This window comes from Netta rufina (assembly GCF_964035555.1).
Source record: "Netta rufina genome assembly, chromosome: 29".
NCBI classification, from domain to species: Eukaryota; Metazoa; Chordata; class Aves; order Anseriformes; family Anatidae; genus Netta; species Netta rufina.
In genome coordinates, this window is record NC_140153.1 from 1,225,390 (window position 1) to 1,252,566 (window position 27,177).

The following is a 27,177-nucleotide window of genomic DNA, read 5'->3' on the forward strand; positions in this document are numbered from 1 at the left end:
CCCTGCCGGCCCCATGGGGTAAAGGACGCGCTGTGGGGCAGAGGGCACGCAGGGGGGCAGGCTCCCCCCTGGCAGAGGCCGGGTCCTGCCCTGGGGCTCTGGGGGTCCCTCGGGGCTGGGAGACCCCAGGATCGGGGCCCCCGGTGTCTCCTGCGGGCTCTCAGCGGGGTGCCCTGCTATGGGGTGGGCGGGCTGCGATGGGGGGCATGGTCCCCGTGCCCTCCGTGGCCGATTCCTCCCCACTGAGCTGAGCTGCAGGAGATTAAATCGGGAGGCAGCCTGCGTCGCCGCAGCCCGGCCGTCATCACGCGGCGCTGGGCTAAAAATACCCGGGCGGCAGCCGGCGGGTTCGGGGTCCCCAAGGTCCCCAGGGTCCCGGGGACAGGGATGGGGACAGGGCCGGGCCGCCCCTTGCCCATGCAGGGGCTGCTGGCTGTGCCCCCCCCCCAGTTAATGGGGTGTCCTCGGACCCCCCGTCCTGGGGTCGCGGGTCCCGTGGGGATGCAGTGGCTGCTCCAGTTCCTGCTCCGGGTGTGTGTGCGCGGGGCTGGGACTGCTCCTGTTGCCCGGTGTCACACCCCGGTGCCGCGTGGCCCCCCCACGGTGACAGCCCCACAGCTCAGAGCTTCGTCGCCCGCTTCCTTCCCCTTTCCAGCCACCCTACGCAGCGCGGCGCACGAGCCACCCCGGGGCGAGCGTGGGGACGTGGGGACCAGCTCCCAGCCTCGGGGGGACTGCGCCACCGCCCCCCGGGACCCCCATCTCCGTGTGCCGGGCGTCCCGCTGTGCTCGGGGTGGGGGCACGGCCCCAGCCCCTCCGTCGGTGCCAGCTTCCCCGTCCCCTCGCGGCGCAGCGTGACCGGCAAACAGGAAGCCTCCTCCCTTCCCGTCCCCGGCGCTTTCGCCCCGTCAGCTCCGCCACCCGCGTGCCCCGCGGCCGAGGGGTGGGGGGGGGCTCCCCACGGCACCAGCGGGTCCCTCGGGCAGGGCGGGGGTCCGGGTGTGAGCCGTGCCGCTGCCCGCCGCCCGCCCGCAGATGCCGTGAGCCATGTCGGACGAGAAGCCCCCGCAGCTGGTGGACTACTTCGTGGTGGCCGGCCTGACGGACGCCTCGCGGCCGCTGGAGGACGAGACCCAGCAGCAGCGCCCGGCCCGGCCCAGCGAGCCCATCACCGACGTGGCCGTCATCATCCGCTCGCAGGGCGAGGAGGTGCCGCACGGCTTCACCTGCATCGAGACCACCACCTCGGGGCACCCCGTGGACCTCAACGCCGGGCTGCTCAACAACCCCCAGATGTTCATCTGCTACAAGCGGGGCCGGGACAAGCTGCCCCTCATCGAGCTGGGGTGCGTCCCCGCGCCCCCGGGGGGGGGTCCCCGAGCTCTCCCCCGGGTTCCTCTCACCGCCCCCTCTCTCCGCAGGGTGCACTACGAGGGGAAGGACCGTCCCAAGCCGGGCTACACCATCCTGGACACGACGCCCTACAGCCGCTCGGCCAACCTCAACTCGGGGGGCCCGGGGCACCAGCGCACCTTCCTGGTGTACCGCCGGGCGGCCGAGCCCCAGGGCCACAACGCGCTGGGGGTGACCGACATCTGCCTCATCATGCCCAGCAAGGGCGAGAGCACCCCGCACACCTTCTGCCGCGTGGACAAGAACCTCAACACCAGCATGGTGGGCGCGGGATGTGGGACCCCTCCCCTCCTATTTTCCCCGGTGGGATGCCGCCCGCGCTCACCCGCCGCGCTCTCTCCTTGCAGTGGGGCCCGGCCTTGTTCCTGTGCTACAAGATCGCCATGGCCAAGGCCAACACGCTGGTGTACGAAGCAGGTAGGGGGGGCTGCAGGCTGGGGGGGGTTTACTGGGGATTTGGGGGTCACAGGCTTGTGTGGGAGCTGGTGGTGGCTTTGCTTTTGCCACCCAGCCTCTCTTGTGCTCCTCGGTGAGGTGGGGATGGAAAAGGTTTGGGTGGAGGTGAGGGTGGGAGGTGGTCCCCGGCCACCACCGCAGGCGAAACAGCCTCAATTTGGGGAAGATTCATTCAATTTATGGCTGTTAGCCTCACTCGGCAGCACCTCGCTGCCCTGCTGCCCCTCCGTGCGCGCGGGGAGAGGGGACCCCCGCTGCAGCGCCGTCCTTGTGCCGGCGCAGGGCTGCTGGGGCGCTACCCCGAGCAGGACAGCGAGTCCTTCCCGCTGCCCGAGTCCGTGCCCGTCTTCTGCCTGCCCATGGGGGCCACCATCGAGAGCTGGCCGGCCGACACCAAGTACCCCCTGCCCGTCTTCTCCACCTTCGTGCTGACCGGCGCCTCGGGCGACAAGGTGAGGAGGGGATCCGGGGCTGGGTGGGCGTCGGGGAGGGGGTCGCACCCTGACCTCCCCGTCCCCTCGGCGTGCAGGTCTATGGGGCCGCCATCCAGTTCCACGAAGCCTTCGCCCGCGAGCGGCTGTCGGAGAAGCAGCGGCTGCGGCTGGGGCTGCTGAGCGTGGTGGACCGCAGACCCATCGGCGGCCGCTCGGTGCAGACCCGCAAGAGCATCTGCGTCCTCTCCCACTGGCCCTTCTTCGACGTCTTCCGCAAGTTCCTCATGTTCATCTACCGCTACTCCATCTCGGGGCCCCACGTGCTGCCCCTGGAGACGTGAGCGCCGGGCAGGGCGGGGAGGTGGCCCCGCGGACCCCCGGTGCCACCCCGTCGCCCACCGGCCGCCCTGGTGTCCCCCCCCTTGCAGGCACATCTCGCACTTCATGCACAACGTCCCCTTCCCGTCCCCGCAGCGCCCGCGCATCCTGGTGCAGGTGCGTTGCCGTCCCCGTGCGCCCCGCGGTGCCCGGCGCGTTCCCAGCTCACCATGTCCCCCCCTTTGTCCCCACAGATGTCCCCGTACGACAACCTGCTGCTGTGCCAGCCCGTGTCCTCCCCGCTGCCGCTCAGGTGGGGACAGCCGTGGAGGTTGTGGGGAGCTGGGGAGGTGGCGGGGGACCCCCGGGGACACCCTGGTGACGCGTCCCCGTGCCTGTCCCTGCAGCGGGGCCAGCTTCCTGACACTGCTGCAGAACCTGGGTGCCGACAACGCGGTGACGCTGCTGGTGGCCGTGCTGACCGAGCAGAAGCTCCTCATCCACTCGCTGCGCCCCGACGTGCTCACCAGCGTGGGCGAAGCCCTGGTCTCGGTGAGTGCCGGGGGTTATTGGGGGGGTGCGTGGGGGGGGGGTCTGGTGTCACCGGCCACGCCGTGCCCCCCGTGGCGCCGCGCTGACCGCCCTGTCCTGTCCCCAGATGATCTTCCCCCTGCGCTGGCAGTGCCCCTACATCCCGCTGTGCCCGCTGGCGCTGGCTGACGTGCTGAGTGCCCCCGTGCCCTTCGTTGTAGGCATCCACTCCAGCTACTTCGACCTCCACGAGCCCCCCAAGGACGTCATCTTCGTCGACCTGGACACCAACAACATCTTCCAGTGAGCGGTGGTGGCTGTGGCTGGGGGGGGGGGGTCCACAGGGTTGGGGAGGGGGATGGGGGTGCTGGGGGATGGGGTTTTGGGGTGCTGGGGTGCCTGGGGAGATGGAGGTGTTGGGGTGCTGGGGGTGTTGGGGTGCTGGGGGTGTTGGGGTGCTTGGGGAAATGGGGGTGTTGGGGTGCTGGGGTGCTGAGTTCTGGGGTTTTGGGGTGCTGTGGTGCTTGGGAAAATGGGGGTGTTGGGGTGCTGGGGGTGTTGGGGTGCTGGGGGTGATGGGATGCTGAAGGCTGGGGTTTTGGGGTGCTGCGGTGCTGGGCTGCTTGGGGAAATGGGGGTGTTGGGGTGCTGGGGTGCTGAGTTCTGGGGTTTTGGGGTGCTGCGGTGCTTGGGAAAATGGGGATGTTGGGGTGCTGGGGGTTTAGGGGTGCTGAGTGCTGGCGTTTTGTGGTGCTGGGGCTGATGGGGTGCTGGGGAGTGTAAGGTGCCAGTTTTTGGGGTGCTGGGGTGCTATTTGTTGGGGTGCTGGGGATGTTGGGCTGCTAGATTTGGGGTGCTGGGGGTGCCAGGTTGTGGAGGTGCTGGGGGTGTCAGGGGAGGCTGGGGGGTGCTGAGCCCTCTGCCGGGCTGCCAGGGTGTTGGGGTGCCGGGGTCATTGGGACAACGGGGTGCTGGGGGTGCCGGGCACTGGGTGGGGGGGCTGTGGCGATGCTGCCCCCCACTCTGTCCCCCCCCAGGAGCGAGGAGCGCAAGCTGCTGTCCCCACGGGCGCTGCCCCGCCGGCCCTGCAAGGTGCTGCTGGCCTCGCTGCACAGCCTGTCCCAGCAGCTGCACGAGAGTGAGCGGGGACACGGGGGGGGGGGGACACATTCGGGTGGGGGGCGCTGGGCCTCACCCGGGGGGGGCTGGCACCTACGTGTGTCCCCCCCACCCCCCGCAGTGTACAACAAGCCGGTGGAGGAGGCGTCGCTGGAGTTCCTGCTGACCGACTACGACCTGGTGTACGGGCGGCGCAAGCAGCTGGAGCTGGAGATCCGCGCGGCCTTCCTGCGCTTCATGGCCTGCCTGCTCAAGGGCTACCGCTCCTTCCTGCAGCCCATCGCCCCCGCGCCCCCCGAGAAGAGCCGCGAGACCGCCAGCCTCTTCCTGCTGCAGGGTGGGCAGGGGGCTGGGGGGGCGAAAGGGGGGAGGTGGAGGGGTCGGTGGGGGGGGTTTGGAGGGGATGAGGGGAGTCCTGGGGGGCTTGCTGGGGGTCTGAGGGGGATGGGGGGCATTTTTGGGGAGCTTGGTGGTGGTCTGAGGGGGATGAGGAGCATCCTGGGGGGCTCGGGGGGGGTCTGGAGGGGATGGGGGGCATGTTTGGGGGGCTCAGGGTGGGGTCTGGAGGGGATGAGGAGCATCCTGGGGGGCTTGGTGGGGGTCTGGAAGTGATAAGGGGCATCCTGGGGGGCTTGCTGGGGGTCTGGAGGGGATGGGGGGCATCCCTGGAGGGGGCTCGGTGGGGGTCTGGAGGGGCATCTTTAGGGGGTTTGGTGAGGGTCTGGAGGGGATGAGGGACATTTTTGGGGAACTTGGTGGGGGTCTGGAGGCGATGAGGGGCATGTTTCGGGGGCTTGGTGGGGTCTTGGGGGGATGAGAAGCATCCTGGGGGGCTTGGTGGGGGTCTGGAGGGCTTGGTGGGGATCTAGAGGGGTTGGTGGGGGTCTCCGGAGAGGTTGGTGGGGGGCCTTGGGGGGGTTCAGTGGGATTCTGGACATGTTGGTGGGGGTCTGGGGGCTCGGTGGGGGTCTGGAGGAGTTGAGGGGGGTCTGGAGGGGTTGGTTGGGGCCTGGGGAGCTCGGAGGGGACCTGGAGGAGGTGGCTGCGAGCTGGAGAGGTCGGTGAGGGTCCGGAGGGACTGGTGGGCATCTGGGGGGGTTGGTGGGGGGCTGGAGAGCTTGGCAGGGATCTGGGGGGGCGAGGGGCATTTTGGGGGTCCAGGTGGGGTGTCAGGACAGCCCTGACCCCACTGCCCCCCCCTGTGGTGCCCCCCCCAGGCTTCCTGAAGTCTCGGGATCGGGCCTACCAGAAGTTCTACGGGCAGCTGCTGCGCACGCAGCTCTTCACGCAGTTCATCGAGGACTGCTCCTTCGCCAGCGACCGCTACACCTGCCTCGAGTTCTTCGACAGCTGCGTGGACAAGGTGGGGCCCGGCAGGGGGTCCCGGGGGGGAGGTGGGAGGTTGGTGGGGGGAGGTTGCAGCCCGCGGTGACGCCGCTGCCCCCTCCCCAGGTGCAGGTGGAGCTGGAGAAGCCGGAGGACGTCCCCCTGATGGAGCTGGACGACTCGCACGGCAGCGAGCACACCGTCTTCATCATGCCCCCCGAGGAGCCCACCGCCCCCGACGGCAGCGAGCTGCCCGCCTCCTACTGGTGAGACCCCCCCCAAGACCCCCTAAAACCCCCCAAAACCCCCCAAAACCCCCCAAAACCCCCCAAAACCCCCAAACCCCACTGAGCTGTGCCCCCCCCCAGTTACGACGGCTTCCCCACGCTGCGCCCCGAGCTGCTGGAGCCCGCGCAGGACCTGCTGATGGCACAGCTGTGCCAGGCACGGAGCAGTGCGCCCAGCAGCCCGGCCCCACGCCGCACCAAGCAGGTGGGGTCGGCGGTGCCACGAGCTCACCGCGCTCAGCGCCGTGCCCCCGGGGGGCTCGGCACCACCGGGGAGGGGGCCAGGGGACACTCACCCGCCCTCTTCCCTCACCCAGGAGATGAAGGTGGCGCAGCGCGTGGCGCAGAAGTACTTTGGGGTGCCCGACATGTGGGCCAAGTGCCTGCTGGGGCACTGCTACGGGCTGTGGTTCATCTACCTGCCCACCCACGTGCGCGCCGCCCCCTCCAAGGTGCGGGCGCTGCAGCTGGCCTACGAGGTGCTGCGCAAGATGGAGACACACAAGGTGGTGCTGCCCGACGAGGTAGGCACCCCCCCACGTTACAGGGACAAGGATTTAGGGGGTGTGTGGAGGGGTGGGCTGCTTCTGACCCCCCCACGCGTGCCCCCCAGGTCTGCTACCGCATCCTGATGCAGCTGTGCGGGCAGTACGGCGAGCCCGTGCTGTCGGTGCGGGTGCTGCTGGAGATGAAGCGCGCCGGCATCGTCCCCAACACCATCACCTACGGATACTACAACAAGGTGACAGCACGGGGGGGGCACCGCGGCGGCACCGAGGGGCCCTCCCAGGTCCTGACCGTGTCCCCGTGTCCCCCCTCCGTCCCCGTGGCAGGCGGTGCTGGAGAGCAAGTGGCCGGCCAGCACCCAGGGGGGGCGGCTGCGCTGGGCCAAGCTGCGCAACGTGGTGCTGGGGGCGGCGCAGTTTCGGCAGCCCCTGCGGCAGCGGCAGCGGCAGGCAGGTGAGCTGGGGGGAGCTGTAGAACCGGGGGGGGATGGGACGGCGACAGGGTTGTCACCCCCGCTGCCACCCCCTCCTTGTCCCCGTGCAGAGCTCCAGGAGCCCCCCGCGCCCCCCCCGGCCCCGCGCCGCCCTGCAGCGCCAGACCACCTGGGCCGGCCGCAGCCTGCGGGACCCCCCCGCGGCCCCCCAGCTGGTGAAGAGCGGCAGCCTCAGCTTCCCCCGCGCCGAAACCACCACTTTGGAAGCCGGCGTCGGACAGAGTGAGTGGGGCCGGGCCGGGCAAGGGGCGCCGGGGGGGGGCCCGGACCCCTCCACCGCCCCCTCTGCCCCCTGCAGTGCTGCGAGCCCTGGGTGCGCCGGAGCCCCCCCGGGTGCGGGACACGGCCCCCGCCTCGGCCGAGGGCAGCCTGTCGGACGTCAGCTTCGCCACCGACGAGAGCGAGCGGACGGATGAAGGGGGGGCACCCAGCGGGGGCCGGCGGGAGGCAGAGAGCGTGGGCACGCCGCGGCGGGGGCTGGCGGCCAAGCTGCAGCAGCTGCTGTCCCCCGGCAAGCGACCCTCGCCCCGGCACGCTGCCGAGGGCCACGGTGGCCCCCGGGACGGCGGCGGCACCGAGCAGCGGGACCGGGACCCCCCCCAGCGCCGCAGCCCCATGGACACCCTGCTGCACCCCCGGGAGCGCCCCGAGTCCACCGCATCCGAGGTACCCCCCCCCCTCTCTGGGCTGGTGTTGGGGTGCGGTGGTGGCCCCGTTGTCCCGGCGGTGGCACGGCTGTGCCCCTGTCCCCGTGTGTCCCCGCAGAGCTCCGTCTCCCTGGGCAGCGAGTTCGACTTCTCGGAGACGTCTTTGGGCAGCCACAAAGCCGCGGAGCCCCCCGGGGATGTGGCGCAGGAGCCCCCCGCCGTGGAGGTGAGCGTGGGGGCTGTGTGCTAGGAGGGTGGGGGGCTCGGCCGGGGGTCCGTGGGGGGCTGACGGTGCCGGCGGTGCCTCCAGGTGCTGCTGTCCAGCTGCTCGCGGTGCCAGGGCTGCGGCTCGCTGGTGTACGACGAGGAGGTGATGGCGGGCTGGACCTCGGACGACTCCAACCTCAACACCACCTGCCCCTTCTGCGACCGCGCCTTGCCCTTCCTCAGCATCGAGATCCTGGACTTCCAGCAGGCCCCCAGGTGGGCACCCCGCGTCCTCGGTGGTCCCCGTGTCCTCGGTGGCCCCTGTCCTGCCGTCTTCTGGGGAAAACGCTCTGCGGCCCTATTGTGTCCCTTCTTTGTACCCAGTGTCCCTACCCGCCATCCCCTCTGCTGGCCCAATGGCCCCATCCGACCCTGGTGTCCCCTGTCCTTCCATCCTCTGGTGTCCCCTGTCCATCCCTTCTGTCTCCTGCCTGTCCCTGGTGTCCCCTGTCCATCTCTCGTGTCCCCTACCCATCCCCGAAGTCCCCTGTCCGTCCCTGGTGTCCCCTGTCTGTCCCTCTGGCCATCCCTAGTGTCCCCTACCCATCCCTGGTGTCCCCTGTCCTTCCATCCTCTGGTGTCTCCTGCCTGTCCCTGGTATCCCCTGTCCATCTCTGGTGTCCCCTACCCATCCCTGAAGTCCTGTCCTTCCCTGGTGTCCTCTGTCTGTCCCTCTGACCGTCCCTGCTGTCCCGTAGCTATCCCTGATGTCCCCTGTTCATCCCTGGTGTCCCCTGTCTGTCCTGTCCATCCCTGGTGTCCCCTGTCCATTTCTGCTATCCCTTGTCCATCCCTGATATCCCCTGTCCTTCCCTGGTGTCCCCTGTCTGTCCCCCCGTCCATTCCCAGTGTCCCCTGTCCATCCCTGCTGTCCCCTGCCCTCCCCTCCTCTGCCACCCACCCCTGTGCACCCACCCCATCCCCTCCCCACCCCACCATTGCCCCCCCTAACCCCCCTAACCCCCCTAACCCCCTTTTCCCCGCTCAGCGGGCCCGAGGACGGCTCCGTGCCCACCCCGGCCGCGCAGGGCCCGGTGCTCAGCGACCGCCACCGCTGCCTGGCGCTGGACGAGGCCGAGCCCGAACCGGGGCCGCCGCCGGGGCTGTGCAACGGCTGCGAGGAGCGGGCGGCGCGGGGCCCTCCGCGGCGGCAGGAGCGGGTGGCCTTCGCCTACCTGAGCCCGCTGGTGCTGCGCAAGGAGCTGGAGAGCCTGGTGGAGAACGAGGGCAGCGAGTGCCTGGCGCAGGCGGCGCTGGTGGACAGCCACCCCATCCTCTACTGGAACCTGCTCTGGTATTTCCAGCGCCTGGGGCTGCCCAGTAACCTGCCGCGGCTCCTGCTGGGCTCCCAGCACGTGGCGGCCCCCCCCGCAGGTAACGGGGACTTGGGGGGGGGGTTTGGGGAATTTGGGGGGGTCCTGCCCAGCCCCATGCCCACCACTGTGTCCCGTAGGTGCAGCCGCCCGATGCCACCACCACGGTGGGGGTGCGCTTGCTGTGGGACGTCCTCGTCCCCGAACCCGACAGCGTCCCCCCACTCTACGTGCTCTGGAGGTTTCACAGTGAGTTGTTTTACTTCAGGGGGGGTCAGGGTGAGTCGGGGGGTGCCGCCCCCATCGCCCTGACCTGCCGCCCCCCCCCCCTCCAGGTAACGTCCCCGGGCCGCCTGCAGGCCTGGCAGCAGCGCGAGCACCCCTTCTCGCTCGCCTTCCTGGAGGCCGTGCTGCGGCACGTGGGGCTGAGCGAGGTGCACAAGGCCATCGCGCTCTTCCTCGACACGCCGCCCCGCGCACGGCGGCCCCCGGCACACGCAGAGGTACCCCCCCCTCGACCCTAAATCCCCTCCTCGACCCTAAATACCCCCCCTCGATCCTACCTCCCTCTTGATCCTAACCCCCATCTCGACCCTAAACACCCCCCTGATCCTAACCCTCCCCCTCAACCCTAAACACCCCCCCAATCCTAAACACCCCCCCTTGATCCTAATCCCCCCCCTCAGCCCTACCCCCAACTCGATCCTAAACACCCCCCCTCAACCCTAACGCCCCCCTTCGACCCTAAACACCCCCTCTTTGATCCTAACACCCCCCCGACCTTAACCCCCCCCCCTCAATCCTAACCTCCCCCCAATCCCAAACACCCCCCTTGATCCTAAACACTCCCCCTTGACCCTACCCCCCCCCGATCTTAAACACCCCCCTTGATCCTACCTCCCCCCCTTGACCCTAAACCCCCTCCTTGACCCTAACCCCCCCTCGATCCTAAACACACCCCCCTTGATCCTAACCCCCCCCCCCTCGACCCTAACCCCCCCCTCGATCCTAAACACCCCCCGTTGATCCTAAACACGCCCCCCCTCGACCCTAACACTCCCCCCGACCCTAAAAACACCCCCCCCCTTGATCCTAACCCCCCCGGGGGGGCTGCGTGCCACCCCCTCACCCCTCTGCCCCCCCCCCAGGAGCATCTACCGGGAGATCCTCTTCCTGATGCTGGCAGCACTGGGCCGGGAGCACACGGACATCGGTACGGGGCGATACGGGGGGGGGCAGGGATGGTCCTGGGGGGGGTCAAGGAGGGTCCTGGGGGGGCCGTGACCGTGCTGACCCCCCCCTTGTCCCCCCCCGTCCCTGCAGCCGCCTTCGACAAGAAGTACAAGTCGGCCTACGCCAAGCTGGCGGGCAGCCTGGGCAAGGAGGAGCTGCGGCGGCGGCGGGCGCAGCCCCCCAGCTCCAAAGCCATCGACTGCCGCAAGAGCTTCGGGGCCACCCTGGAGTGTTAGGGCCGGGGGGGGGGGGCACGATCCGGCCCCGCAGCCCCCCCCCAATTTATGGGGCTGGAGAGGGGGGGGTGGCACCGCGCTCCCCCCTCTCCCCCCCAAAGCAGGTTTTGTACATCCGCGTTAAAATATTTTTATTTATTTATTGCCCCCCCCCCAGGCTGGCAGCCCCCCCCCCAGCCCCCCTCAGGGCCGGTTTTTGGGGGGGGGGTGTCCCGGGGCGGGGGGGGGCCGCCCTCGCACTGTGCAATACGGCGCCCCGCGGGGCCCGGCTGTGTAAATAAAGCCGCTTCAGTATTTTCTCCGCCTGCCTCCAACGCCGCCTTTATTTTATTTTATTTTATTTTATTTATTTTATTTTATTTATTTTATTTTATTTTGTGGGGGGGGGTCCCGGTACCGTGAGGCCCGGCGGTACCATAGAGACGAGCACCGCCGAGCCAGAGCGTCGCCGCCCGGCGGCCATCTTGAGGCCTAGCGGAGGCCCCGCGCCTCCGGAGCCTGGCGCCGGGGCCCGGGCGGGCCGGGGGCGGGGAGGGGGGGGGGCGGGGATGCGTGGGGGGGGCGCGGCTCAGCCCCGTTACCGGGCCCGGGCCCCCCCCCCCGGCGTCGCGGCGGGCACGTGCGGGCGGCGCCACGTGGGCCCCGCGGGCCGTACGGCGGCCGCCGTGGGCCGAAAGGCCGCGGGGAGCGGGGGGGGGGGGTGGGGGCTGCGCCCGCCGCCACTGGAGGCGGCCGGCGGAGTGCCCGGATGTGCAGGCTCCGGGACCCATTAAAGGCGCCCCGCGGGGAAGCTCGCCGCCTCCCCATTGGTCTCCCCGCCTGCCAATCGCCGCCCCCGCCGGCCAGTGAGAAGCGCCGGGCGGGTTCTACGCGCCGCCCTCCGCTCTCTATTGGCCGGTCTCCCCGTCTTTCACCGCGCCGCGCCAATGGGCGTCGTCGCTGGGGTCGGGAGGCGGGGCGAGCGCGGCGGGGCCGCTGCCCAATCAGCGGCATTGTTTGTGGTGGTGCCGGCTGCGCTCCGCGGCGGCTGCTGGCGGCGGCGCCGCGTCTGCTCCGCCCGGCACGGCCCGGCCCGGCCCCGCTCGGCCCCGCAGCCCCGGGGCGGCGCCAGGTGAGGCCGGGGGGGGGGGCACCGGCAGCGGGGGGGGGGCACCGGGGAGGGGCCGCGGGGGGGCACCGGGACCGGCACCGGGAGGGGGAGGGGGCACCGGGAGGGGGCGGCCCTGAGGGGGAGGTGGGGGGGGGGATGGGGGGGGGGAGGGGCGGCTCCTTGCTGCTCCCCACCGGGAACCGGGGCCCGGGCCCGGGTTGGGGCGGGGCTGGGGGAGCCGGGACCCGCCCCCCGGTACCGCCACCGGGAGGGGGGGGGGGGGGGCGGCAGCGGGAGGAGCCCCCCCCGGGGTGCCCCAACCCCCCCCCGGTGTGCCCCTCCCCCCCCGCCTCCCCCCGGTCCCCGCACCCCCTCCCCGCCCCCCCCGTTCTTCTTCTGCGGGGGGGGGGGCGCGACCGGGGAACCCCCCCCCCTCCCCCCCCGCCCCCTCCGGTCTCGCACCGAGCGGGGGGGGCCCCGGGAGCCGCCCCCGGCCCCGCCAGTCCCGGGGTGGGCGTCGGGGCGCGGCCGGGGGGGGGCAGCCCCGGGGCCTTCCTCGCCCCGCGGCTCCGGGACGCGCCTGGAGGAGGGGGGGGGGGGGGAGGGGGGACACCGGGAATGGGGGGGGCACCGCGGGGGTTCCTCCGGTGTAAGGGGGGGGGGGGGGCAGGGTACGGCCGCGATCCGATTGATTCCCTTGCGCCGCCTCGCCGAGATCCCCCCCATCCCCTCCCCCAAATGGCTTTTGGGGTCGGTTTTCCTTTTTTTTATTTTATTTAATTTTATTTTATTTTTTTTTAGGCTGCCGGAGGGGGAGGGGGTGGGTGGGTGGGAGGGGGGGGGGGCTGAGTCCCTGCAGGGAGCAGGAGTGGGAGGCTTCGCGGCGGGGGGGGGGGGGGCTGGGTGCGGGTGGCGGGGGCCGCACGGAGCCAACTGGGGCTCGGCGGCCGCCCCCCCCCCCAGGTCCCGGTCCCCTTCCCGCTCCCCCCGGGGCACCGGCAGCCGCTGGGCTCTGTCCCTCGCTCTCGGGCAGCTTTTACCCAGCCCGGCTGCTCCTCGGTGCCGCTCAGTCCCTGCGTGCCCCCGGCTGGCTCCGTGCCCGCGGCACGGCGGCGGAGCAGGGCCCGATCCCCTCGAGGCTCCCCCGTGCTCGCTTCTTCCTCCTCCTCCTCCTCCTCCTCCTCGTCCTCCCGGTCACACCGGAGCCGCCGTCACCCACCGCTGGGCACCGCTGGGCACCGGGAGCCCGGTGGCGGGGGGCTCGGTGCGAGCTGAGCCTCGGCGCTTCTCCCGGTCACGAGGCGGCGCGGAACCGAGCGTGACGTGCGGCTGACGGGGAGCATCCATCTTTGCAGGGCTGCGCTCTGCCCGTGCCCGCCGGGGCCCCGCTTCCTCTTCCGAGACGCCTGCCGCGCTCCTTGCGCCTCGCCACCGCCTCCGGGGCTCCGGGAACCGGGAACGGGGTGGGGGGGGGAACCGGGAGGGGTGCTCGGTGATGGGAGCAGAGCCCGGGCTGCTCCTGAAGGCGCCTCCTCTGCCAGAGGTTTCCCCCGAGGGGGTGGCGAGGAGCCGCTGGGATGTGCAGGGCTCGAAACGAGGTGTGCTTCCTGGCTCTGCTCGCTCGGTGCCTTTCGTCCCTTGCTGCTCCCTTCGTGTTCGAGGGAAGCTGATCGAATGAGGCTCTTTTTATTGCTTTTTCCTATTAATTATCATTTCTCTGGGCTGCCATCCCTTCTCCGACCCCAAAATGTCCAACGGGGGGGGGTTGGCAGGGCTGGGCTGCGTCCCGGCGTGTCACATCCCACACCCCGCTCGCTTGTGAGGGCTGCTCTCGGCTTCCTGCAACGTGGTGGCAATAACGAGAACTGGGGATGTGGGGGGGGGGGGAAAAAAATCCCCATTTTTTTTTTTTTTTACAACCAGCTGTATCCGGGGAGAGACTTCTTTTTTTGTCTGCAAAAGGGGCTGAGGGGCACCGAACCTGCGGCTGCACAGCGCGCCGGGGCTGAGGCGCGGCGGCGAAATGTTTCTGCTGCTGTTTTTTAAAAAAAAAAAATAGAAAAAAAAAAAAAAAAAAAGATTGGCTATAAATCTAATCCCGGCGTAAAGCTATCCACCTCTCGCTCGCCGACAAATTCAACCTATCAGGCAGTGCCACATGCTGCTGCAGCCTCCCGGCGTTGGACCGGCCGCTGGAAGATGGAGCAGAAAGTTTTCTGGCCGCGCAGGCGGCGTGCGGCTGCAATTTGAGGATCCCTTCGCTTCCCCCAGCCCGCGGCTCCTCGGGGGCTGCCGGCGAGTCCTGAACGAGCCCGGGGCTCGCGGGGAGCCGTGCGGGGCTGTGCCCGGGGCTCCGGGATTTCCTCTGGCGGCCCGGTTGGTTTGTAGGGTTTTTTTTTCTTTTGCTCAGCACGTGGGCTTGAGGCATTTCTCGCCGCTCCGGAGCTTGGTTTGCATCAGCTGGGTGCAACGCGGCGAGCAGTGGGGCAACGGCTCCTCGTTCCTCCCCTCCTCTCTTAGGGGTAGGCTCGGGGCCGCTTCTTTGGGGCTGGTTGGGGGAATTGAGGCGATTCGGTTCGCCCAACAACCGGTGAAGGCTCTCGGGGGCAGGGGGCACCAGGCTGGGCCTTAGCAAACGAGTCATTAAGGGAACAGAGCTAACGAAGGTGGGGTGCTGCCTCAGCCCCGCAGGTGATGGGTGACAGCGGGGAGCAGCCTCGGGGGCTTTTTTTGGGGTCTTTTTCAAGGAATTTTGTTTGGAAAGAAAACAAGAAACAGTAAGAACAGCGGGGAGCGGTGCTGCTCAGCATCCGTCGGGCCAGCCAGGTGGGGAGCGGCTCCTTCGGCCACGTCCTTACTGATAGAGGTGGAATTGGAGCGGGTCGTTGAGGGGCATTACCCCACGGCTGGGGCTTTAAGCGTGAGCTGAGCCCCTCGGGGTCGTGCTCAGCCCCTCGGGGTCGTGCTCAGCCCCTCAGTGACATCGAGGTTCCGGAACGCGGCCCCGGAGCTGCGGCGTCTCCCCGGACGCTGCCCCCAACACAGCGGTGCCCCTCGCCTGCTCCTCAGCCTCGCTCTCTGCAGGGAATCGAGAGGAGAAGAGCCCGGGTTTGGCCGCGAGCAGCACGCAGGAGGTGAGAGGTTTTGGGGCACACGGAGCCGTCCCCATTTACCTTTAGGGCTGGGAGCTGGCGGGGAGCACGCTGAGCTCCTCAGTGCTCATGGTGCTGGGGGAGCAGCTGGGGCTGTGCGCGGCGTAGCGGGGCTGGCAGCACTGTTCTTCTGTTCCTTTCTGGACCTCGAGCTGAAAGGAAAGCTCAAAATCTCGCTGGGCTCAAAGAGAGGTGCCTCGTCCGGCTTAACGGGGCTGGCAGAGGCTGATCCTCGTGCTCAGAGGATCGCTCGGCCCTGCCGTCTCCCATTCCTGTGCCAGAAATCCGAAGGAATGGCCTCGGGATCTTGTGTCCCTAGGAAAAAAGGAGCAGTTTCAGGCTGGATGCTCGTTTTTCCCCTGTGTGACCCACAGGACGGGGGCAGCGAGCCCTGTGCAGAGGCGCACGGCCAGCAGCTGCCTTTTCCAGCAGAGCTCAGCCCCGTGCGCCGATAACGCTGCCCCGAGACCCGGGGGCTGCCTTGTTGTGGCTCCCCAGCCCCCTGCTTCTGTCCTGTGCTCTCGAATTGGAGCCAGCGGTTATCTCGGGCTGCTCTTCTCGATGCTGTGAGGTTTGCAAGGTGCTTTTTAGTTGATTTGCTGCACGCGGAGCCCTCGGGAAGCTCCCCCGTCTGTGGGAAAGGCGCGTGGGGGCTGCTGCCGGGCTCCCTCCCTCCCTCCCCGGCCTCCTTGGTTTTCCTGCAATTGGGGCACCTCGTTTCTAGCCGCTGCTGAGCAGCCCTTGGAAGGAAGGGTTTACCTAGGAGATGGTGTTGAAAAAGGGGAGATAATGGTAAACTTTGGGTCCCGATTCGTTTGGCAATGGCAGTCCTTGGCCGTGGAACGTGATCGGGTTACTGGCGGTAGCGGTATCCAGAATATGCCCGAAATCCTTCTGAAGACTCGCATCCGTGTTGGAATTCGAGTGCCACACAAATGTGAGGGTGTGAGGAGAGGAGCTTCCAAGCCTCCTCTCTAAAATTAGACCTAAGAACGGCGCAGAGGAGTCTATAAAGAGCCTCGGGGGCTTTTTTCCACGCAGCCTCGGCGCAGCGAGCGTCTCGCCTCGCTCCCGCGCCCGCTCTGCCCGGCCCCGTCCATTTTGTGCTGCTCCGGATCGAAGCCGTCCGGCGGCGGCGTTCCCAGGTAGGTGGTGCCAAGCTCCGCATGCCGGGATGGCTTCACGGGCTTTTAGTGGGGCTTTTGGGTGCTGGTGGCTAGGTTTGAGCACGTATTTTGGGGCCGAACGCTGAAATTGCCCCATCTGGGGGGCACGGCACTAGGCAGGAGGCTGGCGAGCGCTACGGTGGCGGTGCTGAGCCCGGCCTGGCTCCTCGAGGTGCCGGGGTGGCCGGGAGAGTCGTGAGAGGCAGAAAGGCATTGAGACACCGCCAGGGTTGTGATGGAAGACGGAGGAATGAGGGCTCCAGGCCGCGCTGAGAGCGGCGGGGACGGAGGAGAGGCGTGGTGGCATCAGGGTGCCCGGGGAGCAGCTGCCCTCGGCCGCGCGTTTCCTCGCGGCTCTGGGTTGGCGTGGCAGCAGTTGGCGTCCTCACAGCAGCTCTTTCTCCTGCGTGCGTTTTTCCTGCCTTTTTCTTGAAAGGCAAACATCGCTGCTGCTGCTGCTGAATATGCAAATGCGCCGGGCCGTAGGTGGGGTGCCTGGCGCACGCGCCGTGGGAGCCTCCCTCCTGCCTCCTGCCTCCGGCCCCGCGCTGCTGCCTCCCGGGCACCGGCGGCAGAAGAGCAGCGCCTGCAGCCGGGGGCAGGGGGGCGGCAGCTCCTCGTGGTCCTGCTTGGCCCTGCCCCGGGCTGCCCCGTGCCTGTGACCCTGCGAGGGTGGTGGTGGCATCGCTGCTGTTCTCAGGCTCCTGGGGCGAGTTGTGAGGCGGGGGTGAGTCCCCAGCGCCCGCAGCCCCTCGGTTTTGCATCGGAGCCTGGGCTCAGGCCTCACCGTCACCAGATCTGGGAAATCGAAGGCAGGAATCGCGTTTTTTTGGAAGCAGACCCGACCAGAACCCGGCTGCTGTCTTGGGAAAAGGCCCCGCTGCGTGCCGCTCGTCTCCCCTCTCACGGACCGGCGGCGCGGGGCTCTGCCCACGCTTATCTCGGAGCAGAGCAGCTCGGGGCACAAAGACACAACACTGAAACGCTGCCCTTCGCTCCAGCCGAAGCTCTGCTTTGGGATCCCGGGCTCTGATAGCATCTTTATCACCAGACCTGCACGGAGCCAAATATTTGCCAATTGGTGGCGGAAGGGAACAGAAGAAGCCCTCGGCACGCACTGCCTCTGCGTGGTGCCTTCCCCAGCCTCCAAAATGGGGCTGTGGAGGAGAGGGGCCAGCTCTTCCTCGCCAGGCTCTTCCTCGCCGGGCTCTTCCTCGCCCCTCTTCTCCTCCCTGTTTCACCCGAGAACCTTCCAGTTGAGCCACGCAGCAGATGGGAGCGAGCTCCTTCGAGCTCTCGGCTCGGCGGCGAGGAGGGAGGACGTGTTCTCGCCGTGCTTAAAACGCCTCTTGCCTGAGACTAAAGTTGACGCTTTTTCCCCCAAACTGTCGGGCCTGGTGGGAGCGCTTCGGAGCTCGAGCCAGCTCCCGCTCCCCGTCCTCCTCCCGCTCGTTACCATCCTGCGTGCGGAGCGAACGTGAGATCTTGCTCGGCGCTCCCCTGCCATCGCGTCTCGGGTTCGGGAGACGTTAAGTGAGATGGATAACCTGAGATCCTCCCGCAGCCGAGATCTTCGCTGCTGACAAGTTCTGGCTTTAACAGTTTGCGCGGCTCCTCTTTTTTTTTTTTTCTTCCCCCAACCGCCTAACGCAGTTTGTACGAGAGGAAAGATAATTCACTCTAATGAATTATAAAACTTGTTTCACTGCAGTGGGTCTTCATTTCTCCTTTTGTCTGCAGCAGAGTCGCTGTTTGAGTAGAATAAAATTGACTTAGACTCCGGAAAGACAAAAGAACTGAAACTCCGTGCTGCTGAGAGCAGTCGAGGCAGGGAGGAGATGGGACATCACCTCGAAGGCCCCGTACGTGCTGCCAATCGCAGTGTTTCGGGGGGTTTTATCATCCTGGCTTTTCATTTAAACGCTTTGCCATTGCCAAATGGATCTTCTCTACTTCTGCTTCGTGTTCTGGGGCTGTCGTTGGGAGCTGCACGCGGATATCCAGAAACGAACGGCGAAGGCTGACAGCGACGGATGCCGGCGGTGCCTCCGCGCCTCACGCCCTGGCAATCCGGTGCTTTCGGCAGAGATCTCCAATATTTGGTGGGAGAGCCGCCTTCCCTGTCAGCAGCGGGACCTGCTGCTTAGCCAGAGCGGGTTTCTGGGTCCAGGTGTTGAAGTTTTGGCTAAACGTGGATCCTTCTCCCTCTGTCCTGGCTGTGGGGCTGCCCCGTGGCTCCTGCTGCGCTTCCCAGGCTGGTGGCAGCACAGGGCGCAGCCAGGGGCACCCAAAAAGCGCCTGAGCATGGCCTCGCTCACCTCTGTAAGCAGCAGGGAGACGAGGCTCTCTAGATCTCTGGTTTTAGAAAGGAACTTTTGAGTGAAAGGAAATCAATCAGACAGATGCAGACTTTTGGAGAGTTTCAAAATGGTTGCTTGGGACTGGTCCCTTGCTGCTGCACGCGGCCAAACCTAACGCACTTTCCCCTTCTATGAATCATTCCTCAACTTGCTCGTTATTAAAGTTCCCTGATTCTAATTTAATCTTGGAGACTCGACAGCTTTAAATACCTACCAGCGCAGTGTGATTCTGCTCCGGCCCTTCAGTGGCTTCTTCTTGTGCTCCCTGCCACAGCTCCACCAAACCGGCGGCCGTGCGGCAGCGCTTGGGGTGGCCCTGGCTCGGTGGCAGCGCCGTGTGCCGTGGGGACCCCTGTGCCCCCAGCCCTGCTTGTGGCTTTGGCAGAAGATGGGGCCCTGAACTCATTTCCGTGACCCAACTGTTCCCAAATGTTCGGCTGTGTTCAGGCAGCGCGCTTCCATCGGGGTTGGGTAAATCGGGGCGAGTGGTTGGGTAAATCGGAGCAAGTGGCAATCAGGAAGCTCTTGTAAGACCCTGAGGGGGTCTTAGCGCCGGCCCCGAGGGGGGTTTTGGGGTCCTTCTGGCCACCACGTGCCCAGACCCGCAGCGTGGGCTCACCAGGGGAGGGTTTGAGCACTGAGCCCTGCTGAAACCAGCGGTGCTTGGAGGCTGGCAGCTGGTGGACGTGGTCGGATCCCCATGCGCTCTGGCGGGGATGGAAATGGGACCTGCGGGGTCCCACCGTGATGGAGACGTTACGGGGCAGCCCCTCCGTGTTGTCCTCGCTGCCACCAGGCTGCCGGAATTGCCATGGATGTGACAAGGCACAGGGCGAGGGGAGCTCACCCCGGTGAGCTGGACAGCTCTGAGCAGGTTAAAGGACTCGGTTCAGCCTTGGTTGTGTGGTGTTTCGGAGAGAAATGGTCATTTCAGAGGAGGCTGCCCCAAACCTGGGCTGCAAAGTGGTGGTGCCATGCCGGTTGTGCCTAGCCCACAGAAAACAAAGTGACTCTGGGTTCTGCTGGGGCTGTGCTCGCCCTCTTTTCCTGTTGAACATTGTTCTGCTCCCTGTAAGCTTGCTGGGAGCCTTGTTTCCACTTAACCAGTTCCTTCGCGTTGAGGTTGGCAGGCTTTGAAGTTATCTTGAATGGCAATTTAGGTCTCTTAAAAAAAAAAAAAAAAAAAAAAAAAACAAAACTCAAATCACTCCTTTCCTCATGTAATTGTGTTCCAGTTTCACCAAAACGTTTCTCAGGGTCCTCGGCGCGAGTCTGAAGCTGCATCGTGCTGGTGACGATCATCTGGTTGCTATTAGTTAATGAGAGGGAAGGAAAAACGGCCAAGGAACACGACGAGGAAGGGATTTGCTCCGGGGTCCCTCTGTTTTGGAAGGGAAGAGGCAGCTCGGGCGGCAGATTTACGACCCAGGGCGAGCGCAGGTGGGGAGCAAGCAGCGAGGGGGGGACGAGGCTGGGGGATTGCGCCCCGTGCCCGCTGCTGCAGGACGTCCCGCGGGGCCCTTCCACGTCCCTGGCCACAATGTGGAGCAGCTCTGGCCTGGCAGCCTGCTGGAGCAGGGTTTTCCTTCCGAAAAGCTATGAGGGGAGGGCTGTGCCCAGATGCATCAGTTCCAGATGCCAGCAGCACCAGGGCACGGCTGGGTCCTGATCTTCCAGAGATCCAGCGCGAGGAGCGGTCTGTTGGTGGCCCTGTGCCTTGTTTTGAGCCACTGACTTGATTCCTTCTTAATTCCCAGCCCCAGCTTGTGCCTGTGGCAGGACTGAATTTCAAATTCACTCCAGTTGCTGTAACAGAAGCTTTTTCTCCTCCACCTCTGCTCCTGCCTCCTAAGCCAGGGTCCTGGCGGCATCCCCAGTGCTTCTGGGCTGCCACCAGCCCTCGCCCTGCCCCTCTGCGGGTGCAGGGCCCTGCCAGGCCCCTGGAAGGTTTCATCCAGTCCCTGCCCAAGGCCGAGTCCCCGTAAATTAACTCCGGGTGACCGCATGGCACTTCTCCGCTCGGCCACCTCTCTCTTACCTCCCCGACGAGCTGCCTCGGAAAACGTCGAGGCTCGTCGCGCCGCAGCCCCCTGCCACCCCTCCTTTGTGGCCCTCCTGCAAGAATCGCGGCGAAAGCGTAAATGAAGAGGAGCCGGCGACTTCTGGGCTAATCACCCGGCAGAGCCGGCGGGGAGCGGGCGAGATTTCTCAGCCGTGGATCACCTGCAGATAATGAATTGGGTTCGGAGACGGAGCGGCATAAAAGCAGCTATTGTTGGCACTTTTGCAGATTTAGTCAAAGGCCTTTTCATGCTGGAAATAGAAGCACCCGGAGGATGGGTCCTTATGAAAGGACCCTAAAATTCAATTAAATGAATAGTCCAGTGATGTTGTACCCGTACCTTTCCCCATCCCGGCCATAAAGATCTCTCAGAAGCCTCGCGGCTGCGCGATAAAGGACGGGGCGGGAGGAGGGATGCGAGGCGTCCCGGCCGCCCCTCGGCTGTGGGAAGCTGCTTGATCTCTGCCCCATCTCCTCGCGCCTTAAAACAGCGCTGAAAGGTCTGGAGGGAGGTGAGGAGCTCGGAAAAGGGCGAAGCGATGCTAAAAAATGGAAAAAAGGAAAAAAAAAAAAAAAACGAAAGAGCTGCGGGCAGAGAAAGCCACCGAAGGAGCTTGGTGCTGCCCTGCGCTCGGCCCGCGCGCTTCGAGCGAGCACCACCCGAAAAATAAATCTGAGGGGGGCCCCGACAACCACCTCATTAGTTTATAAATCTCTGGTAACTACCATGTAATTAAAGCCTAATTAGTTATTTCCCCCTTTGTAAACTAAATTGTTCCGTTTTATCTAATAAAGGCGAGCTCAGATAGTACCGGCGCTGAGCGTGGCGTGGAAGCTCTGCTTTAATTACCAGCTCCTCTGCAGCCCATGGGTTGACGAAGCAGCCGATAGTGGCTGGGTATCGCAGATGCCATGGTTATTTGTGCGCTCCGGAATGGGTTTATTTTTAGGGGATGATTTGATCGTGCTTTCCGCGTGTAAAAGCAGCGCAACCTGGGCGCGCTGGCTTGACAAAGATGTCATCCGTGCGGCGGTCACTGCTGCCTGCTCCACGGATCCACGAGGTGCGCTGCTAATGCTAATTACACGCAGGAAGTCTCCTCAAATTTACTCCGGTGCTCTCGTTAACCTTTGATTAGCGCCGTTTTGCAATCTGCAGCCCAAAATGGAGGGTCCCGGCTCAGGAGCTATTTCAGCCCCTCGGTAACGCGCGCGGTCCTTGGTGGGTCCCTGCCCCGTGCCCTGCAACGAGGTGGGCGCTTAAAAATCTGCCCCAGAGCTGCTTTTAGCCGATTTCTGGACCCGTCCAAGCAGATGTTTGCGCTCGGTGAGCCTCAGAGGCCTGGCTCTGCCTCACGTTCACACCAGGCTCTTCATCTCTCTCGCTCTCCATTCCGGCTCGCGGAGGTGCGGGGCCACGGCTTCTGTTCCTGCTGTCGGTGTGCAGGAGTGTACCGGGTCTGGCTTCTGAGCTCAAAACCTCGTCGGGTGTTGTACAAAAGCCGGCAACCTCGACAGAGCGGGACCTGGACCGAGGGGAGTCGTTTCTGTCCGTGTTGCTTCCAGAGGAGCTGCTGGGTGCGCTGGGTGCTCCTAATTCCTTACCGAGGCCCCAGCCTCAGCAGATCCTTGCTGCTTGCTTCGGCGAGGGCCGAAGGGTCGGTGTGAAGGCGTGCAGGGTGAGAGCTGGGCTCGGGGCACCCGCCTTCCCCTTCTCGCCCCGCAGGACATGGTTGGGTCCCCATAGGGCAAAGCTCCCTGCCACCACCCGCTGGGAACAGCCGTGCCGCCGGGGCTGGCGGGTGCTCGGTGGCCAGATGAGGCTGGTGCGTGGCTCTGAGGGACCTCAGTGCCTTCCTCCGTGCCCTCGAGCGAGCCGTGGTGGTGCCGATGTCCCCACAGGCTGGTAGTTGCTCCCTGCCCCCGTGCTCGTCCTTCGCCGCCTGCGCTCGTGCCTCTGGATTTGATGAAGCCGTGCCCGATCCTCTGCCCATCCCCGGTGCCGTCCGCCTCCTTCCCGGCGTTTTGTAGTTGTTGTTGGCCTCGTAGCGGGGCTCCCCCTTCCTAGAGCCATGGGGTGTAGAGCCGAGCCCCCATGGCATAGCCTCAGGGGGCTCCATAAACCCATGGGGGCGAGACCCCGTGCGGGGACCTGGGGATTGCGAGATGGCACGGGTGACGGATGGCCTCTTTGGGGTGGTTGGGGCATCGCAGGTGGGGCACGGAGAGGACTGGGGACAGAGAGGACCGGGCACGTGCTATGGGGGTCTCGCACCCATCGGGGGGCACAGGGAGCACCCGAACTTGCCAGGTGAAACCATGACCTGGCGGCCTCGAGTCCCCTTGGCCTTGAACCCCTGGGCCTCGAGTCCCTTTGGCCTCCAACCCCCGTGGCCTCGAGCCCCCCAGGCCTCGCCACCCCGAGGGCTGGAGGGGGCTGAAGCGGCCGCGTCCCTGGGTGCCCCCAAGCTCCCCGGAGAGGGGCACCGGGCGCGAGGGCCCCGGGGGAGCGGTGGTGGCGGCGGCGGGTGCGAAGCGGTTAAAATCACGGCGGAGGAGAAGGAGGAGAGGAGGAGAGGAGGAGAAGGAGGAGAGGAGGAGAAGGAGGAGAGGAGCTCTCATGAATGAAGACAAAGTTGGGCCGGGAGCCAGGGGCTGCTGGCGGCCGGGGAGGGGGCGGGAGGGGAGGGGGGGGGGGCGCAGCCAACTGACTTTTATACCGCAAACGACTTTAAAAAAAAAAAAAAAAAAAATTAAGAGATAATTCCATGTCCTGAGGTTACAAACCGGCTGCAACTGGTTTTTTATTTTTTTTCTTTCTTTTTTTTTTTTTTTTTTTTTTTCCTTTTTCCCTGCCCCGCGAGGCATCATGGGTAAAAGTAAGCATCCCCCTTTTCTTTTGTTTAATATAACAGTACGGCGCATGATTGGCAGGGAAGTGCCCGTTTTGAGACAGGGTTTCTGCAGGTCCCTGGAGGGGGATGGCACGCGGGGCCGCCCATGCTCTTCGGAGAGGGCTCCTCGGCAAAAAAAAGCTGCCTCTTCCTCTCCCTCCCCCTTCCCACCCTGCCTTCCCCGCTCGCTGGCTCGCTTTTCCCCCCTTCTTTCCTCCCTGTCTCTAATTTTCTTGACAACTAGAGGAGGCAGCAGGAATATTGTACCTGTAAGTATTCTTTAGACTGTCCTTTTTTTTAATTTTTTATTTTTTTTTTTTTGAACAGACAAAAGGCTCTTTATGGATTATCAGATCTGCTTTTTTTTTTTTTTTCCTTTTTTTTAGAAAAAAAAAAAAACCAAACCCAAAAACGTGAGTTTGGCAGCTGGATGCGATGCCTTTACAGAATATTTTCAGGAGAAAACTGGCACTGTTGCTTGGATTCGCGGTTGGAGCCGGTCCCTTCCCTTTCCCCCCCCACCCCCAAAAAAAAAAACCAAAAAATCCCACCTCTCCCCAGGCTCCTTCCTCCCCGCGCCGCTCTTCGGCTGCAGCGCCCCAACCCTGCCCTCCCTCCGCGGGGCACGGCTCCTTGGGGGGCTTTAAAAACGGAGCCCCGGCGCTATTTGAGCTCCTCCAATAAATAAATAAATTCCAAAAAAAGAAAAAAAAAAAAAAAGAAAAAAAAGGGGGGGATTCCTTTTGTCTGCGGCGCGTCCCCCCCTGCCTGACGGGCGCCGTGGCCCCTCGCCAGCCCCGGCCCCGCGGCCGCCCCGCGCACAAAGGCGGCCCCGGTGGCAGTCGAGGAAGTCCCGGGCCGTGCCCGTTATATAAGGCCCGGCAGCCTGCGTCATCCCCGCCGAGCTGCTCGGCCTGCCCGAGGGGAGGAGAGGCGCAGCGCAGCGCCCGCGGCGCTCCCCGAGCCCCTCGTGTCCCCCCCCCACTCGCTCCTCGCCCCGAGGAGGACGGCGGTGGCCGGGGTGGGGGGCGCCCAGCCCCGATTCCCCCTGAGCCTTTTCATTCCATCTCATTTTTGGCAGCGCTTTAGGAGAAGGGGGTGGGGGGTGAAAAGCAGCTTTTTATTTTATTTTTCTCCTCCCCCCCCCTCCCCGCTTTCCATGTGCCACAACCTGGAAATGTTTTTGTGGGGCGCCGCTCGGATGGCAGCGGCCTCGCTTCCCCGAGGGCTTCCCGGCGCGGAGCTCGCTCCTGAACCAACTTGGCTACACCCCAAAACTTGGGGAGGGCGGAGGGCAGCGCGGGGAGCCCCCCGCTCCTTCCCCTCTGCCCCCACGGCTTCCATCTCCCGCTGCCCTTCGCTCGCCGCTGGCTCGGTGAGCGCAGGCACTGCCGTGCCGCCGCGCCGCCTCCCGCTCGCTTTTGGGGCTTGGCTTTCTCCTCGCAGCCCCCCCGGTCCGGCAGGGGAAGGGAATGGGGCAGGAGCGGAGCCCCCGGAGCCTCGCCGTGGTCTCGCCGTGAGCGCTGGCGGCGGCTCCGGTCCCGAGATCCCGAGAGCGGGGTAGGGAGGGAAGCGGCGGAACTGTTTAACGAGTTTGCGCCGAGCTGCCTGGAAGAATTTATGGTCTGCTGCAACCGAGAGACAGCTCCCCGGTCCTGTGGAGAGCGAGCCCTACGGTTTGTCTGCCGGAATGTTTTCTTTGTCTTTTTTTTTTTTATTATTATTATTATTATTTCGCTCTCGTGCGTCTGAGTAGCGGCGGAGGAGCCTGGCTTAACCCCCCGATTTATGAATGACTTTTACACACGGTGAATTTTTAAAGAATCTGTCAGCTCTTTTCTCTTTGTTCAGGGGGCATTTCGGATCGTGTGTTTCTTTAAAGACTCGTGCATGCTCTGTTCTTGATAAAATCTTCGTGATAGGCCTACATCTTTTCTTTCTTACCTGCATGAAATTCCTCCACACAGCTGTAGCGTAGGATTTCTCCCTGCAGCTTGCACAATAACCCGAGCTGAGCGTAGTATTTCTTGACAACTTGCAATCTGCAGCATCAGGATTCAAAGAGCAGCACGTTTTTTTATTTGATAGCGGTTTTTTTTTGTGTGTGTGTTTTTTCTTTTTTTTTTTTTTTTAATCCGTCTTCTCGCAGATCTCTCCTCAGCCTGCCTCGCCGTTAAGTCATAATTACCTTTTTAGGTTATTACCCTTTTTATAGTATTGTATGGAAATGCTCGTCTTGGGAGCCAGCCATTTTGTGTGTGCTGTGTGGAAATGCATTTTACGACATCGATGTTGGTTTGTGCTCAGCCTAGATGGAAGTTAAGACGCCGCTCGCGTTGCGTAGGGCAGGCTCTCGTGAGCCCCCAGACGGACGGTTTCCTCCCCACGCGGGGCCGCTTCTTCACCCCAGCGGGTCGGGGGCGAGCGGCCGAACCGCTCCAAACCCTTTCCGTGTGGGCTCGTGCTGTTGGCGAGCCTGCGGCGGCGCTGGCGGAGTCCAGATGCGCCAAAGTGGACTGTGAGCGGCGAGAGCGCAGCGCGCGCAGGTGAGCCGGACCTCGAGTGCTGCCTCGGCGTGCCCCAATCCCCCTCCTGCCGCGGGGAGCCCTCGGGGACCGGCCGAGGATTCAGCAGCTTTCACTCCGTCGGCTCCACCAGGTACCGGGACGGTGGCGGCGCTTTTGGCACCGGCTCCTCCCCGGCCGAGGAGCGTCGCGGTGCCGGGGTCGAACGCCGGCTTCCAAAAGCCCTGCGGGTGCCGGGTGCTGCTGTGGGTGCACGCCCTGCGGTGCCGGCGCGGTGTTGTCCTCTCCGTGCGGGTCCCGGTGCTGCCCCAAACCCTCCCCGTTCCCACCGTGCTCGTCCCGGTAACCCAACGCGTTCGCTTGGTTGAACTGAAGTGGCTCCAAACGTTTCTGCATCGTGTTTGAAGCGTCTGCTCTCCCCTGGGTTTTATTTATTGGGACTTCTGAGCGCGGGCACGTGTCGCATCTGCAGGTCCTCGTCCTGGAGGGGTGGCGTCCGTTCGGCTCTGTGGTGCCCGCTGGGGGCAAAACCTCGTGTGAAATCAGGGCCGAGGCTGGAAGCAGCGCTGGGGCGTTGAGTTTTGGCCAAGCCTGGTGCTCGATGGCAGGAGGGAGCCAGCCTGCGGCACCGTGAGGCTTCCCTGGGGCAGCACGGGAGGGGAAAGTTCTGCGTTCAGATGCTCTGGCCTCGTTCGCTGCTGTGCCTGTCGGGGACCGAAGGGCTGGGGGGCTTCGTGCTGGTGCTGGTGGCTGGAAGCTGCTCTCACCCTGCTCTGCCTTGCTGGGCCTGCTGGACATCCCACAGCCCACAGTTTGGGTGCTGTTCCTGTTCTTTCTCCCCTTTCGGGCTGGGGATACGAGCGGTGTTCTGCCCGGGTGGCACGCTGCGGCGCTCTGTGCGCCCCGGTGGGCTTGTGCTGTGCTCAGCAGGAGCAGGGATGCAGCAGCTCCCCAGGGTGTCCTGCTCGGGGTGCTCGGGGTGCTCCCAGCCTCCTGCTGCGGGGCTCGGCGGCCTCGCTCCCGGTGCGGGCAGGCGGCCTTCGCTGCTGCTGCTCAGCGTTCGGATCGCCCGCGCGAAGGGCTGCGCTGAGCTGTCCCTCACCTCGGCACTGCCAGCTCCCTTCTCATCAATTCCTCCTCCTGTTCTCCCAGGGCTCGAGCTTGGTGACCCGCTTGTCACAGAGAGGCTTTTCTCTCCTGTACGTGCTCCCATCGCTGCGTGTGCTCCGTCCACGTGTGCACCCTCTCTGCCATGACATTTTTGGTGCCCGCTGTGCCTGAGCATCGCGTGGTGACGGCCGGCGGGTCGGTCCCAGGGCGCTGCCAGCAGCCTGGGATTCCTGCTGG

The 27,177-nt window shown here is 65.3% G+C and overlaps 2 protein-coding genes across 2 annotated transcripts in view; both read left to right on the forward strand.

The window, feature by feature from the left end:
- Positions 1-994: 994 nt before the first annotated feature.
- DENND4B (DENN domain containing 4B) lies at positions 995-10,577 on the forward strand. The gene is given in 27 exon segments (XM_084303155.1): positions 995-1,347; positions 1,423-1,675; positions 1,762-1,831; positions 2,153-2,322; positions 2,400-2,641; positions 2,733-2,799; positions 2,877-2,935; positions 3,030-3,174; positions 3,281-3,456; positions 4,191-4,291; positions 4,394-4,609; positions 5,490-5,635; positions 5,725-5,864; positions 5,967-6,090; positions 6,203-6,409; positions 6,499-6,627; positions 6,719-6,927; positions 6,929-7,107; positions 7,184-7,551; positions 7,651-7,758; positions 7,843-8,015; positions 8,788-9,157; positions 9,159-9,173; positions 9,253-9,361; positions 9,448-9,615; positions 10,261-10,325; positions 10,436-10,577. Coding segments are annotated over 26 exon segments (4,272 nt in total). The 5' UTR covers positions 995-1,048; the 3' UTR covers positions 10,290-10,325; positions 10,436-10,577.
- Positions 10,578-11,582: 1,005 nt separating this feature from the next.
- The window catches only part of GATAD2B (GATA zinc finger domain containing 2B), a 35,804-nt gene continuing 20,209 nt past the window's right edge, over positions 11,583-27,177 (forward strand). Inside the window, exon 1 of the mRNA XM_084303189.1 lies at positions 11,583-11,692. The gene's annotated coding sequence lies outside the window, so the exon portion shown is untranslated. The remainder of the gene's footprint in view (positions 11,693-27,177) is intronic.